General features: G+C 26.5%; 1 protein-coding gene and 1 long non-coding RNA gene across 2 annotated transcripts; both read left to right on the top strand.

Annotated features, from left to right (window-relative positions):
* Positions 1–404: 404 nt before the first annotated feature.
* LOC136088873 (uncharacterized) lies at positions 405–5,571 on the top strand. The gene is made up of 3 exons (XR_010642577.1): positions 405–720; positions 5,046–5,114; positions 5,395–5,571. It is a non-coding gene; the product is annotated as an uncharacterized LOC136088873 (long non-coding RNA).
* A 5,459-nt stretch (positions 5,572–11,030) lies between these two features.
* On the top strand, positions 11,031–13,291 carry LOC105845460 (cys-loop ligand-gated ion channel). Its single transcript, XM_065813874.1, has one exon. It carries the CDS (start codon positions 11,465–11,467, stop codon positions 12,896–12,898), a length of 1,434 nt encoding a protein of 477 aa, XP_065669946.1. The 5' UTR covers positions 11,031–11,464; the 3' UTR covers positions 12,899–13,291.
* The last annotated feature ends 2,420 nt before the right edge of the window (positions 13,292–15,711 follow it).

Genomic DNA, 15,711 nt, shown 5'->3' on the forward strand with positions numbered 1-15,711 from the left:
TAATCCTAAACCCAGTTGTAAAACTTTTTTATTATGTTTTGAATTTTTGTAACGATACTCGATTGTTTTTTAATTCAAAAATGATAATCCTTAAGTAAAAAAATCTTTTTAACACAAAATTGATACGTGGTCATCTAGAGATATAAGTTTAAGTCTTAGAAGTTTGTTTCGAAAAAATTTGAACAGAATTGTTCTTTGAAAAAAAAATTAAGCATTGTCTATTTCTGCCTTTGGCGTTTCTCTAATCCTAAACCCAGTTGTAAAACTTTTTTATTATGTTTTGAATTTTTGTAACAATACTCGATTGTTTTTTAATTCAAAAATGATAACCCTTAAATAAAAAAAGTCTTTTTACACAAAATTGATACGTGGTCATCTAGAGATATACCCAGTGAAAAATAAAACCGCGTCCCACATGGGTTCCGCGTGGGTTCCGTGTGGGATTGATGGGATTTATGTGGGACGGATTTTCCCATGTGGTATACGTATGGAAATTTGTCACCTTAAACCCATGTGGGTAATCCCACATGGGTTACATGTGGGAACCATATAATATTTACACACATGGGAAATCCCACGTGGGTTTCCTGTGGGATTTGCATGGGAATTAATTTAAAAGCTGGAAACTAAAGAAAAAAATTTTAAATCAACATTGCATTGCGTTACGTTTATATTGTGTGAAAATATTTTATATTAATAAAGAGAATGGCAAGCAAGTATGTAAGTACCACGAATAAATTTTATCTTTCTTTATAGAAATAAGATTAAGATTTGTGCAAATAGACGTATTATTAGGATAATATAATAGTTATTTAAATATAGATCTTGAGTAAATTATTTGCAAACAATTAACTGATGCAAGTTGAAATGTTGTCAAAAACCAATCTTGCATGCATGGGACACTGCAGTGTCCCACAGTACCACAGAACCACAGAAAACTGAACCCAGAGGCTTTATTCTCAATAACACTGGAGTACCACAGTGTTATTGAGAATAAAGCCTCTGGGTTCAGTTTTCAAAGTAATATGATCTAAGTAATGTTTAAATAAAATAATATGCTTTAAAATGCATATAGTTATACATATAACTCCTGATAGTTAACTATATGTATAAGAAGTTATACATATAATTTGTTATAAAAACTTATTTTTTAAGGTTATGCTTGAACAAATTAGTACCAATTAATTCAAATTCAAGATTTAGTTAAAGTTCAAGTTAATGTTCTTATTTATTCATTGTTTTTGTTAATTTTATATTTATTTGTTCAAATTTATCAGTTAGTACTATATTTTACTACAGTAAGAATATTTATCATTGTTGAACGTGATTTTATTAGTAACTTAATTTTACTATCAACATATTTTGACAACACCCTTTATACTTTAAATAATGACAGCTTTACTTTTCTATTGGTGTTAAATTTATTACGTTTCAATAACTCAGAATGAATTTTAACTGAATTATTGTAAGCTTTGTAGGGGTTTGTCGTATATCAAATGGTGTTGTAAATAAAGTAAAAATAATATATATATATATATATATATATATACACATATATATATATATATATATATATATATATATATATATATATATATATATATATATATATACATATATATATATATATATATATATATATATATATACATATATATATATATATATATATATATATATATATATATATATATATATATATATATATATATATACATATATATATAAATATAACATTAAAACAATAAAATTGATACAAAATTTCACTTTAAAACGAATACCATTAACATTGTGATGATAATAGCATTAGGAAACTAACTAGTATTTATGTATTATTATTGTACTATAAATAAATAGTTTTTTAATTCATTTTATAAAATGGAGACTGACAACTAATAATTAGTGGAAATAAATACAAATTATAAAAATCATGTAAACTTCATTTATTATTACTAAATACTATATTAATGTTAGTCTGCAAAGTTAAAATCAATTTAGAGCATTGTTATTAGTTCTTTTGCGATTCGCACTTCCACTTCTGTCTCTCAAATTTATAAAATAGGTGGTCAAAGCTTGCTCAATAGGTAGGTTCTCAGCATAACAATGCTTTTTTCTTACACTTTCTAAAGAGAAATATGGCAAATTGATTACTTATTTTACCTAAATCATAGGGTCATCTATGCATAATGATGTCAGATGATGACCCGGTTTATTGAACAACTTCACCCTTTATCAAACTCAGTCAATTTTTTGCCATCTCCCATTGAAAATGATGTCAGTTTTTGTTATCGTATTATGATGGTATATCTGTTAATATAATATAAAAAATGCATATACAATCAATTTTTTTTGGGTTCAATTATACATTTATTCTCAACAGTACTAAAAGTAAAAAAAAAAAACATAAATTGTTCTTTCAGATAAGCAAGCTAATTTCTGAATTTAAATTGTTTTTCCTATAATCCTCTACAGTTTTAAGCAACAAAAGCAAAACGTTTTTAGACCACATTGTTGGTGTAAATACCTTTAAAACCTGCTCATAGCTAGCATAAATTGTTTTACTTTTTATTTAAAATAAAATATTTTACTTTTTTTTTTTAATTCAATTTTTTAATTGACATTATTTTGGTCTCAACATCCCCTTCCCATTGTCAATTATTGTAAAAACAATGAACAAATAACTTGAACTTGAACTAAATCTTGAATTTGAATTAATTGGTTCTAATTTGTTCAAGCATAACCTTGAAAAATAAGTTTATATAATAAATTTTATGTATAACTAGTTATACATATAGTTAACTATCAGGAGTTATATGTGTAACTGCATGCATTTTAAAGCATTTTATTTAATTTATATATTACTTTAGATCGTATTACTTTGAATACTGGACCCAGATTAAAAATTTAAAAGTTTCTGTAAATATCCTGTTTTTGTTCCTCAATGTACTTCGTAAGTCCCTTAAGTTTTATGAACCTTATTATATATAAAGTTAAAAGTTTTGGAGCCTAAAAAAAGTAACAGAAACCTCCCTATCTCCCCCCTATTTTAATTTTTTTTTTAATAAAACAAAATTTGACTTTCAAACCTGCATTTCTTTGTGGGACACTGCAGTGTCCCATGCATGCATGCTTGGTTTTTGACAACATTAGAACTTGCATCAGTCAATTGTTTGCAGATAATATACTCAAGAACTATATTCAAATATCATATGAACATGTTAGAGAATGTTCATATGATATTTGAACATCACAAATTTAATAATATTGTTGTGATATGTTATATAAATAATTCCATAATAGATTATGATATGAAAATAAGATAGAATATGAAGGCAATGATCAAAGAATAAATTTACTTATAGAAATCTAGATGTTTGTGTATTAGTTTCAGAATATTATATTATGTGTGACCGCGGCCTTCTATAATAAAAGGCCTTGACATCGCGCAACAAAGTTGTTAAACTGAAGGCCAATTCCTAATACTTTGTTTACATTTTCATCTTTTAACATTAGACGAAATTTTGTGTTCGCGCTTTCTTAATAAATCTTTAAAATGTGATTGGTTTATAAATTAGATAGCCCAACATCAAGATGATAACGTTGTAAGGTTCAAGGCGTTAACATTGTAAGGTAATAATATTGTCAAACTAACGATAAGTTTTTTTAATAATTAAAATGCCTTTAAAATCTCTTTGCAAGTTGAACTATCCCAACTACAACAAAAATATCAATTTATTCAACTACAACTACAATATCAATTACAACTACAACAAAAATATCAATACTCAACTACGACAAAAACATCAATTTATAAATTTCCAAAGAATCTAGAGGAGAGAAAAAGATGTAGTGAAGCTATCCCAAGAACTGGTTTTATTGTTACAGACTATATAGCATGATGTCAACTGCATTGGCCAAATGAAGCACCTTTTAAAAGCAAATATGGGAAGCAACGACCTTTAAACCCACCATCTGTTTTTAAAATATTCCGCCTAGTTGTTTAGCCACACCGCAAGTAAAGTTAGAAAAAATGTAACTTCAAGCGGTTTTCGAAGCATTTTACCAGATGAGTTAAATGATTTTCTTAAAGAGGATGAACTTATATTTGACAATATTCAATCTTTGTTAAGTGATAATAAAATGTTATTGTTTTCCAGCTTAATAAAAAAAGTTTGCACATACAATCAAAAATGTACAAACTTGGTGTTCCATTATTTATTTTAGTAATTTTTAATGATTATTTATTTGTAGCTAACCATAATGGCACAATTTGTAATATTTCATATTTAGCTGTAAACAAATTAAAGTTAATAAAAACAAAATCAGCTTTATTTGAAGCAGTTAGATTTTTAAAAAATAAAGAAAGTTCGCTTCTGTCAAATATTCTATTCGAACACCTTAATGCTATGGGAAAAGTTAATGTTGGTGAAGTTTTATATACTTCAGATATTATATGTAGAGCATATGAGTATTTTGCAATGCGACGAAGTTTATATGATTGTTTGTGTATTGACTACAAGTTGCCAAGTATAAGGACTTTAACCCTGTTGAGATATATTGATAAAACTTTTTTTTTTGCTTGAATCAACTTTTGTTGGTGTTTTTTATTGTTGGTGATTTTTATTGTTACCATTTTTAGCAAAAAAAATTAAAAATACAGTTATCTTTCTAATATATAGATATATACTTTGTTATGGTTCTGCTTGTTATTGATACTATTTAATATTACATAAATATTCTTAATGAAATTTGAAATACGAAAAGCATGATTATCTTTTAACAATTTTTTGGTTTTCTTTTTATATTTCCGTTTTTATTAGAGATTATTATTAGAAAACATAGACTGCCATTACACCCTACCTAATATAAAAATATATCAATATAAGTAAAAGTGAAAGTTTAATCGGCCTTCAGTTTTTACGGCATTTTGCACGATGTCAAGGCCTGTTATTATAGAAGTCTACATCATTGAAAAAGTAGGTTTTTACATTTTTGTTTTTGTTTTTTTGTTTAACTACTTATCCTTATTGATCACTTTTTTTCAGGATTCTCCTTATGGGTTCAAGCTCATTACGCATAATATGTGTTCAATTACGCATAATACGTTAGTCATTGTAAGTAATAAATTATGAAATAATTATTTGTGAAATATTGTAGTCATTAATGACTTCAAACTGGCTAATAATTAAAATTGCTCTCTCTCTCTCTCTCTCTCTCTCTCTCTCTCTCTCTCTCTCTCTCTCTCTCTCTCTCTCTCTCTCTCTCTCTCTCTCTCTCTCTCTCTCTGTCTCTGTCTCTGTCTCTCTCTCTGTGTCTCTTTCTCTCTCTCTCTCTCTCTCTCTTTCTATATATATATATATTTATATATATTTGTATTTATATTTTTTTTTTTAGAAAATGTTTGAAGAAAGTTAGAAGATACTAAAAACATTGGTATTATACAAACCGAAGCGATTTAATTAATTCAATTGACAAAAAACGGCGTGTAAATCGCAAAAGAAAAAATAATATTTTTGATATTCGTTTCGGATGTATTGATTAATAGCATTTATTTTTAAAAAAATTTTGCAACACGTTTTTTAATTTTATAAAGTTTCGTCATAATAGTTTAAGGTAAATCCCACATAGGTTATAGGTGGAAAACATCACATGTAAAAGATCAAAAATGCTACACGTTTTGAATACCAAATGGGATAAAGTAGCAAATACCAGATTAAGTTAAGCCTCTCTGAAAGCTTCGATGATTAATTTTAAATTACTATTTAAGTAATTTTTAAATTAAAAGAATTTTAAAAATTATCATAGAAGCATTCGGACTTTCATTTGTCTAGTATTGACTACTTTTATACGATTTGGATTAAAATATGTGGCATTTAAGATCTATAACATGTAGTATTTTCCACCTATATCCCATGTAGGATTTACCACATAAAACCCATGTGGGATTTACCATATGAAACCCACGTGGGACAAAATAATAATCCCCATATGGGTTACATATGGTAAAAACCCACGCGTATCCCATATGGGATTTACCATATGGAATCCATGTGGGATTTACCATATGAAACCCACATGGGACAAAATAATAATCCCCACATGGGTTACATGTGGAAAAAATCCACGCGTATCCCATGTGCGCTTTTTCACTGGGAAGTTTAAGTCTTAGAAGTTTGTTTCGAAAAAATTTGAACAGAATTGTTCTTTGAAACTTCTGCTTTCCATCCCCTCTGATTTGCAAGTAGAATAATAAACACTTTCTTTACTTGATCGAATTCACTTTTATCACAGTAGAACAAATGACGTTTTATTTAAATTATACTTTCGATAAACAATTTCAAATTAGGTAAACAAACCATTAACTATTGGCGGTTGCAAAGACATCACTCTTATAGCTTTAGTATTTTTCTTTCACAAATGTTTTCTCTATATTTTCTCATGAACCTATAGTGCCTTTTAAAGTTTTTTTACCACGAATAAATGACTTTGATTAAATTTGTTCAAGTATCAAAAATCATTTTTATTCAAGCTAAAGTCAGTCATAAACTGTAAGTAGATACTGTTCGAAATTAGGTACTGCTCAAAATTAGGTTTAAAAATAAAAAAATCTTGGGTAAAATTTATTATATATACAATCCCTTAATTTTAAAAATTAGATAAATGCTTTTAAGAAATATTTGAATACTATAAATTTTCCAGAATTTCAACTTTTCTTATGGCTTTTCAAAATTTAATATACATATATCAGATTTTTTTATTGTTTTTGATTTAACTGCTTGCTTGATTAGCTTTTATTTTGGAAGTGTTCCTTTTTTCAGTTTCTTTTTAAAAAAATTCAAATTGAAAATAGATAAAAGAAAAATAAGCGTGCAGTACAAATGTTTAAATCTACTGACTGATAAATACCAAGCATCTATGTTAAATATGTTTAAAATATTAAGGTAGTAACAACTAATAACATATCAATGCATACAATTTCATATTCATGTAATATATAGGTCATGTCCTACCGTGAAGAAGCCCCTACCGTGGTTTTTGAAAAAATAAGATAAAAATATTTTTTCAATATATTTTTTTAGTATTGTTTTATATAAAGCAGTAATAATAAATTTTATTTATTATTACTGCTTTATATAAAACAATACTTAAATAAATTTTATTTATTATTATAAAATTTATTTCAGTAATAAAAAATTCGCTGATAAAAAACATCTCAAAACTATAAAAATAAATCTTTTTAAAAATTTATTATTTATGCTTTATATAAAACAATACTAAAAAAATATATTGAAAAAATATCATAATATCATTTTAAAATTATTTACGGAAACTTATAATATCATAATAGTACCGTTTCCGTATAAAAAACTCATCCGTTTTTAAACGGGAAAGGGAAAGGAAAGGAAAAAATAGTAGTATTTTTTGTAAGACATTGTTTAATCCGTGACACAGTAGATGATTACAAAAATTAGCCAAGTTAGCACTTATCGTTTATGGAAACATTTTTTATGGAAACCATATTTTGTTAATTTTTTTCTCTAAAAAACCATTTAGGTTAATCTAAATTACCAAGTAAAGGTAATTTAACCCTTGGGAGTATTCATTTGATATGCTTTTTATACGTTATTTATGAAACGAAATGAATTATAATAATAAGATTCAAGATTTAGAAAAGAAAAAAAAAAATTGGGAAAAAGTTATAAAAGTTAATATATTACGACGAACAACGGCAGGAGCACTCAGCTTTCAATTACGGAGAAGAATTAAACGACAACAACAACAAAAAAAAAACGTATAAAAAAAGATATTAAAGAAAAAACAAAGTTCTAATTCAGAGAAAATCTTTAGTGGATGATTTTTATAAAACTAAAAAACCAATGTTTCTTTTATTTAGTAATCATAAACTGATGCATTTTTTTCTATTTAGGCAAATGAATAAAATTAAATGTCAAATTATACGATTTTTTTATTCATGGTAGGTGAAGAATCAATTACGGCAATTAGTGCCATATCATGGTAGGTGAAGAAACGTACTAGATCTTACAAAAGATTAAAAATAAAATTTAAAAAATAATTTTACTCAAATTTGAATAATATAAATTAGTTAATAATTGAGTATAAATTATTAATCCAAAAACTCTAAATTTAAATCTGTTACGGTTTTAGAGTTAAGTTTAGAGTTTAGTTTTAAAGTTAAAAGTTTTCTAAAAGTCACGGTAGGGGAAGACATGACCCTATATAAACTAGAAGATAATAGTAATGCTTTATATAAATTCAGTACATAAAAAAGCAAATGAGCACTTGACGTTGATTTTAATACAAAGAATAACAACTTGGTATTTAACCTGTGTGCTGTGTGCTCACATCAAGTACTTACACATGGGTATCAGAAATTTTTGGATGTTTGAATAAATATTTTAGACAGAAATTGGATAGATAGTTTATCTTCCATCCAACTTGACAGTGAGTTTGTATATTTTATATTTTTTGAGCCAATTTGTACACCAATTGCTATAAAGTTTTGTTTGGCTATAAAAATTGTAAACGATTGAAGTGCCACTTCAGCAGTATTTACGTAGTTGCTTATTGTGTAGTTTACTTTTTCATTACTTCCAGTTACTTGAAGAGGGTGCTTGGAGCCACGTTGTCAGAGAACTTTTTGATTATCCTTGTTACCATTGAAGCCGATTTTATCAAAAATCCAGAAATTTGACGCTAAGTATTAATCGATGTTTACTTCAAAAAGAAGATTCTTGCATGTCTTGATTTATTGATATTATCTTCAGTACAAGAAGCTGCTCTTAGTGTTGCATTTTTACCTGCATTTCTCTCACTTAACAGATGTTTCCAATATTTGATGAAATCATATTACCAAGTTGAGCCTTGTTTACCGTTCATAAATACAGTAAAAGTACTTAAAATGGTGATTGTGCCTGTAACAATGGATATTTAAAATATCTCCTTAAGATATTTTAAATGCTAACTGCATTTAAAATATCTTAAAGAGATAAGTTATTATTTCTTACAACAGTCATCTTTTAGTTAAAACTTTAAAAAAAAATTTAAATTTAGTTAAAACTTTGTTTATTTTTGCTGATAAAAAGTACTGAGCATTTTTTTATAATATCAAATTCATAAGAAGTAAAGTTCTATTCAATATTTTTATTGAATATTATAATACTAAAAGATTTCCCTTTAATATATTCAGAACTTTTGAAAAAAAACTTTGAAAATTTTCACATAAGATTTTAACAGACGTCTAGTTTTGTATATTTATATATGTATTTTGAATATGTTGTTTTTTTTTCGTCTAAATTGTTAGTTTTTATTGATTTTTTATGCAATAATATGTAGAAACAAAAAGAGCAAAAAAAACCAGGTGCAAAATATTTCATATAAAGTTCTTTTACTGTATAAAAAGCCTTTCATCTTAAGATACAAAATAAAATTTTGCATCTTTTTATAAAGTAAAAAGAACCTTATATGAAAATTTTTCGAACTTTATATGAAAATTTCTTATTAAACTAAAAGATGATAACGGTATGCTTTTGATATATATACTTTTGATGTTTTTTTTTCAAAGCATTACTATTGATTTATTAATACTATCGATTAGTGCCATTTACTTTGAATAAATGTTGTCTTAGAATAAAAAATGACTATTTTCTGTCTTTAAAATGACAATCTTTCAGAAACTACAAGGGACGGCTAAAGTGTATGAACGTCTTATTTTGTGTAAAATATATTCACTGATTAATAAATATATAAAGCGAAAAACAAAAGTTTAAAATAAAACAAAAAATTACATATACAAAAAAAAAAAAAAAATTGATGGAACTCATTTTTCATAAATCCCTTGATGTCTATAAACTAATAAAACTTCACTTGTGAAACTTCACAAGTGAACATAGTGAACAACATTATTAAATTCAGTGAACATAGTAAGCTATTTCATTAAATTGTCATTAGGACATTTCATTGCAAGAATGAAAAAAATAAACATCTGTTGAGAAGCGGTTTAAATAAAGACATATGTTACTGTGTATATAATATTGTACCGCATAAAAGTATTAGCAATATAGTTGATAGTAAATTTTCTTAATAAAAATAGATAGTATTTTTTTTTTTTTAATTTTATTTAGGTGCCAAGAAGTCCTTACGCTCTTATCATGGAGCACCGCGGATGAGATTTTAATTGGAAATTCACACCTCTTTCCTAACTGTTGTCGCAAAACTTGCCGCGAGGTGGGGTTTGAACCATGGATTCTTTATTTCTGAGGCAAGTGCGCCACTTGCCTCAGAAACAAAGAATCACTGCGCCACGACTGCATAAAATAACATAAAATAGTATTTAATAAGAAATATTTGTAAATCTTAGTTTCTAAGGTAGTTTGCTAATGAAAGTAACAACGGATAGTATATGATTCACTTTGAAAAATGTAAATATTACTTTAAATTAAAATATACTAAAATTTATCTCAAAAGTACAATTTTTAAATTTAAAATAGATGCTCTATAATAAAGTTTACAAAAGTAAATATTTTTTAATTTAATAACCCGTATAAACATAAATTACATAAAATAAACATAAATATATTTAGAAATCGGCTGAAAAATTACAAATTTACAAATTTAAAAAACTTCAGCCGACTTCCTCGAATTTAAATCGTTTTATAAAGTTTTGTTGCTGTTGTTGTTCTATATAAATCTTTCAACAAAAAATTAAATTACTTGTCTTATGGAGAAAATTTACAAATGACTAGCAGTTCAATATTTTTCAAAAGCATTTTTATAATAGAAAATTAATTTTCGTGATCTTTTCAATATACAAATAAGTCTTGTTGCACCACACAAGGCTCAGTTGGTGTTAACAACTAAAGTCCATTATTTGTTTATATTAAGTAAAAAATAAAAATATTAATGTTATTGTTCCTGTTGTTGTCTTCATAATAATAATTATTATTATTACTTTCGTATTTTTATTTAACGAAAAGTTTAAATGGTTACTTATAATATTGCTATAAATATTAGTATATAATTATCTTAAATAATAAAAACAAATAGAAGCTCTTACGGAACTACGTTTACAAAAAAATTATTGCGAACGCCGTAGCCATTAGTAAAACTCAATGAATAGCGCAGTGAAAACCGTGGAAGAAGTTTTGAATTAATCGGTCGTCATTTTAATCATTCATAAACGTAATTTAATGTTTCTCTTTCAAAACGTCATGTTACACTTTCTATAGATTTATTAAAAATGTAATTTCACTTACTGTTTATAAGTTATTTCGAATCCAAAATTTTGTTTAGTTTGTTGTAGCGGGATTTCTTAGCTATTAAAATGAAAAGCAGAACAACTCACCTGTCTTTAATGCTGTATCTTGACATGAAATGAAATTTAAAAAATTAGTTATCAAAGCGAGATTTCTTGAATTGGTTAGGAAAACTAATTTGATTACAAAATATGTCCTTTGATTGCCTAAGCAATGATACTAAACCCCTGGATGCTTACCATCAAACAGTAGAAGATTGTTGTAAGCATACCAAAGCAATTCGATATGAAGTAAGTACATGCCATAGCATTGAAGATAAACTGGTGTATGTCAAGCGTAAAGATCCTGTCGAGATTGACTTGAGAATATTTATTTACAGCATTGAAAACATAAATACACTGAGACAAGAAATGTTGTGTGAGTTTCTTTTGTCTGCTAATTGGTTTGAGAATATGCCTTGGTTAAATAATACAGTTGAAAACGAAATATGCTGGTCAAAAATGTGGGATCCTAGACTATATTTTCCAAATGCAATAGAATTAAAAAGCTCTTTAAATAAGACAGTTGTTTTTGTTGATAATAAGAGGAAAAGATCAATGATACAATGGTCATATCGAGTGAAAGGAAGATTTAAATGTCTTTTTGATATTACCAAGTTTCCTTTTGACGAGCAACTGTTAAGCATTAATGTCTCTTCTTATTGGAACGACACAATTGTCAAGTTTAGGCAAGAAACTTCAATAGGCAATAGTATTATAAACGCTTTGCACAACTTTACTGACTGTGGGCAATGGGAGTTGCAAAAATATATATTAAGTGACGTGGTTGATCCTAAAAATACTTCGTCTTCCTCAGAAATGAAAGAACCGCTTTTTCAGTTTTTTGTTCACGCTCGAAGAAAGTACAAATATTATCTTTGGAATATAGTTGCCATGGTAAATATGATTTCAATTCTAGCGTTTACGTGCTTTGCAATTGATAAACAAGACAACGGAAAAAGACTGAGCGTAAGTTTAACTTTGTTATTAACAGTTGTGGCCTTTAAAAATTTTGTATCTTCCATTTTACCAAAAGTATCTTACTTGACTTTACTTGATAAGTACGTATTGATTAATGTTGGTTTCATTTTCCTTGTGTCTATATCTAACGCAGTGATAGGTAAACTTGATAGACCCGAATATGATTTTGCATTTATGTTTGTTTTAATTGGACTCTACACATTGTTTCAAAGTATATTTCTTTTTATGTCTTTGAAAGCTGTAAAAGTGTCTCGGGAAAAGTTCAACGAAAGGTATATTGGAGAATTCGGTCTAAAAAATGTCATAAAGAAGGCAACAGAAATTTTTAAACTTCCAATATGTAGTATTGATGATGGTCGTATAAATCCTTTTAGTGATAATCGCACTCCAATGACACCGAGCATTAGCTTAAGGCTTCCAAAATTTGTAGCCAGCCGTAAACAATCATTTATAGAATCTACACACTATATCAAAGGTGAAAATGATTGTTTATTAGATTCGCCGCCACTTTTAAGTCATTTTGAAGATAAGTTATTCATGGAATCTGATTCTGATCTTGAACAAGAAGAAGATCATTTAGATATAGGAGGATCAATGGCATGTTGACAGTTTTAATAAATATATTTATAGATATATAAACTTTAAAGATGATGATTCGAGAAACAGAAAACGTAATGAACAACTTTTAACGATTCCTCACAACTCGGTGTTATGAAACGATTAATTGCAAAATGTAAACTTAATTACGTTTTTTAAACCATTTTGTCGTGCTGCTTATTGTTCCATTCGAAAACGAAATTCGAAAATTCGAAAGTTCTTTGGCTGTTAAATTAGCTAAATTGGACCATGCGAAGTATAAATGTTTAAACAACGATTATGTGGATTTATTAACTTACAAAGATGTTACAAAATTAGTATTTCAAGTATTTTAATTTCGAATTTTGAGTACTAATGCTTTTTTTTTAACAATAACATTAAGTTTATTGCACTTTTTGAACAGTAGGCTTAAGATTCTCTTCGAAAATATTATTATCTATTAAGTATATGTGTATATATATATATGTATATATATATATATATATATATATATATATATATATATATATATATATATATATATATATATATATACATACATATATATATGCATAAATCTGGTTAAAGGTAATTAGGGGTGATCTTTTTTATTGTATTTTTTGTAAAAAAAAAACTAATTAGTTGTATAATTACAAAATTGTTATAAATTGATTTAATAAACAAAAAGAGTTTTTTTTAATTCATTTTAATTAACTTTAAATTTCTAAAATAAATCCCCTCGTTTAATAAATACTTTTTCCTGATTGAAATATATTATATAATGACTTTGGCAACTTTTTTAGTCGTCGTAAATTTTGTTTATTTAACATAGAATGCAGAGGGAGCAGCTTCGAACGCTTTTTACCCTTTTTATTGTAAATCAAAATTTTATTGATTTTGAACCATCTTTTTATCTGAATATAATCTGTTGTGTGCAATATTATGCTTTTTTGAGTGCATTTTATTTCACCCATAAAGAATGCTTACATCGCATATACATATATATAAATTAATGAATGAAACAAGATGGTCCATTTTGTGTAGATGCCGAGATCCATTTAAAAAAGTTTTCATAACCGTAACATACAAATATATAAAGATAACAATTAGAAATAAAAATAACTAAGTTTTTTTTTTTACAAAAAATAAGTTTATAAACAAATATTTAAATAATAAATAAAATTAAAAAATGATAAATATTTAAATAGTTATAAATAAATATTGAAAAAAAAACAAAATTAAACTTCATAATTAACATAATCACTAGATGAATATTTTTTAACATCATCCCTTGAATTTCATTGATATAATTCATTTATTATATACCACATGTGTAAACAACCATGCAGCAGTGGTCCAGTGGTTAGATTTGTGGCTTAGAACCCAGAGATTCGACGCGTCCTCTACCCCATTATTATATTTGATAAGTTTTTATTTGATTGAGCTTCATTTAAAAAAGAACAAACATTTAAATTGGATATATTGAGGTGTATAACATTTAAGTTGGATATATTGAGATATATAACATTGAAGTTGGATGTATTGAGATATATCCATGAGCAATAATAATCGTTTTGATTTATTCTTAAATTTTTCTAATGTTATCTTGTTTTAGTTGACAATATCTGGAAACATTTTCCTCAGATAAGGTCCGCCGTATTTAATTAAATAGGAAGTTAATTTTAAATTATACTCTAAAAAAAATAAAGTTGTAATTTGAAAACTTTTTGAATACCTATGGTTAACTTTACTAAAATAAGATTGAAAGATTTTTGAAGACAATCCTATTTTTGATTTTAAATACAAACAATAAAACATGGTGTAAATTAGGTTTATACACATTTAAAAACAGCAAGCACACTTGCGAATGGTTTGCTGGGAAAATTTTTGTCGGTTCCAAAGACCCATATTTTTGTTTGTTGTAGGACTTCTTTAGTTTCGTATGGCTAGTACTAGCCCACGCAAAGTGAGCTAGTACTAGCTATAGAAAACTAATGAAAGCCTTTTTCAAGTAGGACAAATAACTGTGAATAAATGCAAAATACAATTTTTTCAGAGATGTTTTACTTAGAAAAGGTTTAGTCTTAAACATAATTGCGATATTTTTTGAGAGATTTATTTCAATGCTATTTTTATGTGAATACCACTGCAAATTTTCATCCAGTTATGGAATTGTATTATTTTGATAATAGTATAAAAATTGATTTCTGTTTGTCAAATACCCTTGAATTATTGTATTTTTTTTTTTTGCTCCGTAGTTTTTAAGCTTTTTATTAGTATAATGTGGTTAACGGTATCAAAAGCGTTTAACAAATCACTGAAAACTCCTAATGTAAAACAGTCATTATCAAAGGCGTTTGATATTTGATTTGTAAGTTCAACTACTGCGTGTTCAGGGGATTTTTTAAAACTAAATTGTTTGCAACACAGCATGTCGTACTCAGTTAGATGATTATATAGTCTATTAAACATTATTCTCCCTAGCAATTCGGAAAAATAAGTTAGGATGGATATAGATTTGAAATTTAAAATATTTGATGTACCTCTAGATTAAAAATTGTTAAACGGGTGTTATACAGCATATTTTTAGTTTGTCAGGAACAATACCTGATTTAAATGAAAGATCATAAATGATCAAATACTGTTGTGACAATATCAACTAGGGCGGCTGGTTCGAACATGTTTAAGTTCGAACGTTCGAACTTTACGCAAAAATTTCAACATTCAAGTCCAAACCTTTTTCTCCTAATAGTTCGAACTTTTAAATTTTTAAAAATGATATGTCTTTTCATTGATTTTTGTAAAACAAGCTGAAATATAAGTAAAAACTATTAATTTGAATA

This window comes from Hydra vulgaris, chromosome 12, assembly GCF_038396675.1.
Source record: "Hydra vulgaris chromosome 12, alternate assembly HydraT2T_AEP".
Taxonomy (NCBI): domain Eukaryota; kingdom Metazoa; phylum Cnidaria; class Hydrozoa; order Anthoathecata; family Hydridae; genus Hydra; species Hydra vulgaris.

Bases quoted from the DNA above. Each gene is read 5' to 3' on its own strand.
- LOC105845460 (XM_065813874.1), top strand. From the start codon at position 11,465: ATGTCCTTTGATTGCCTAAGCAATGATACTAAACCCCTGGATGCTTAC.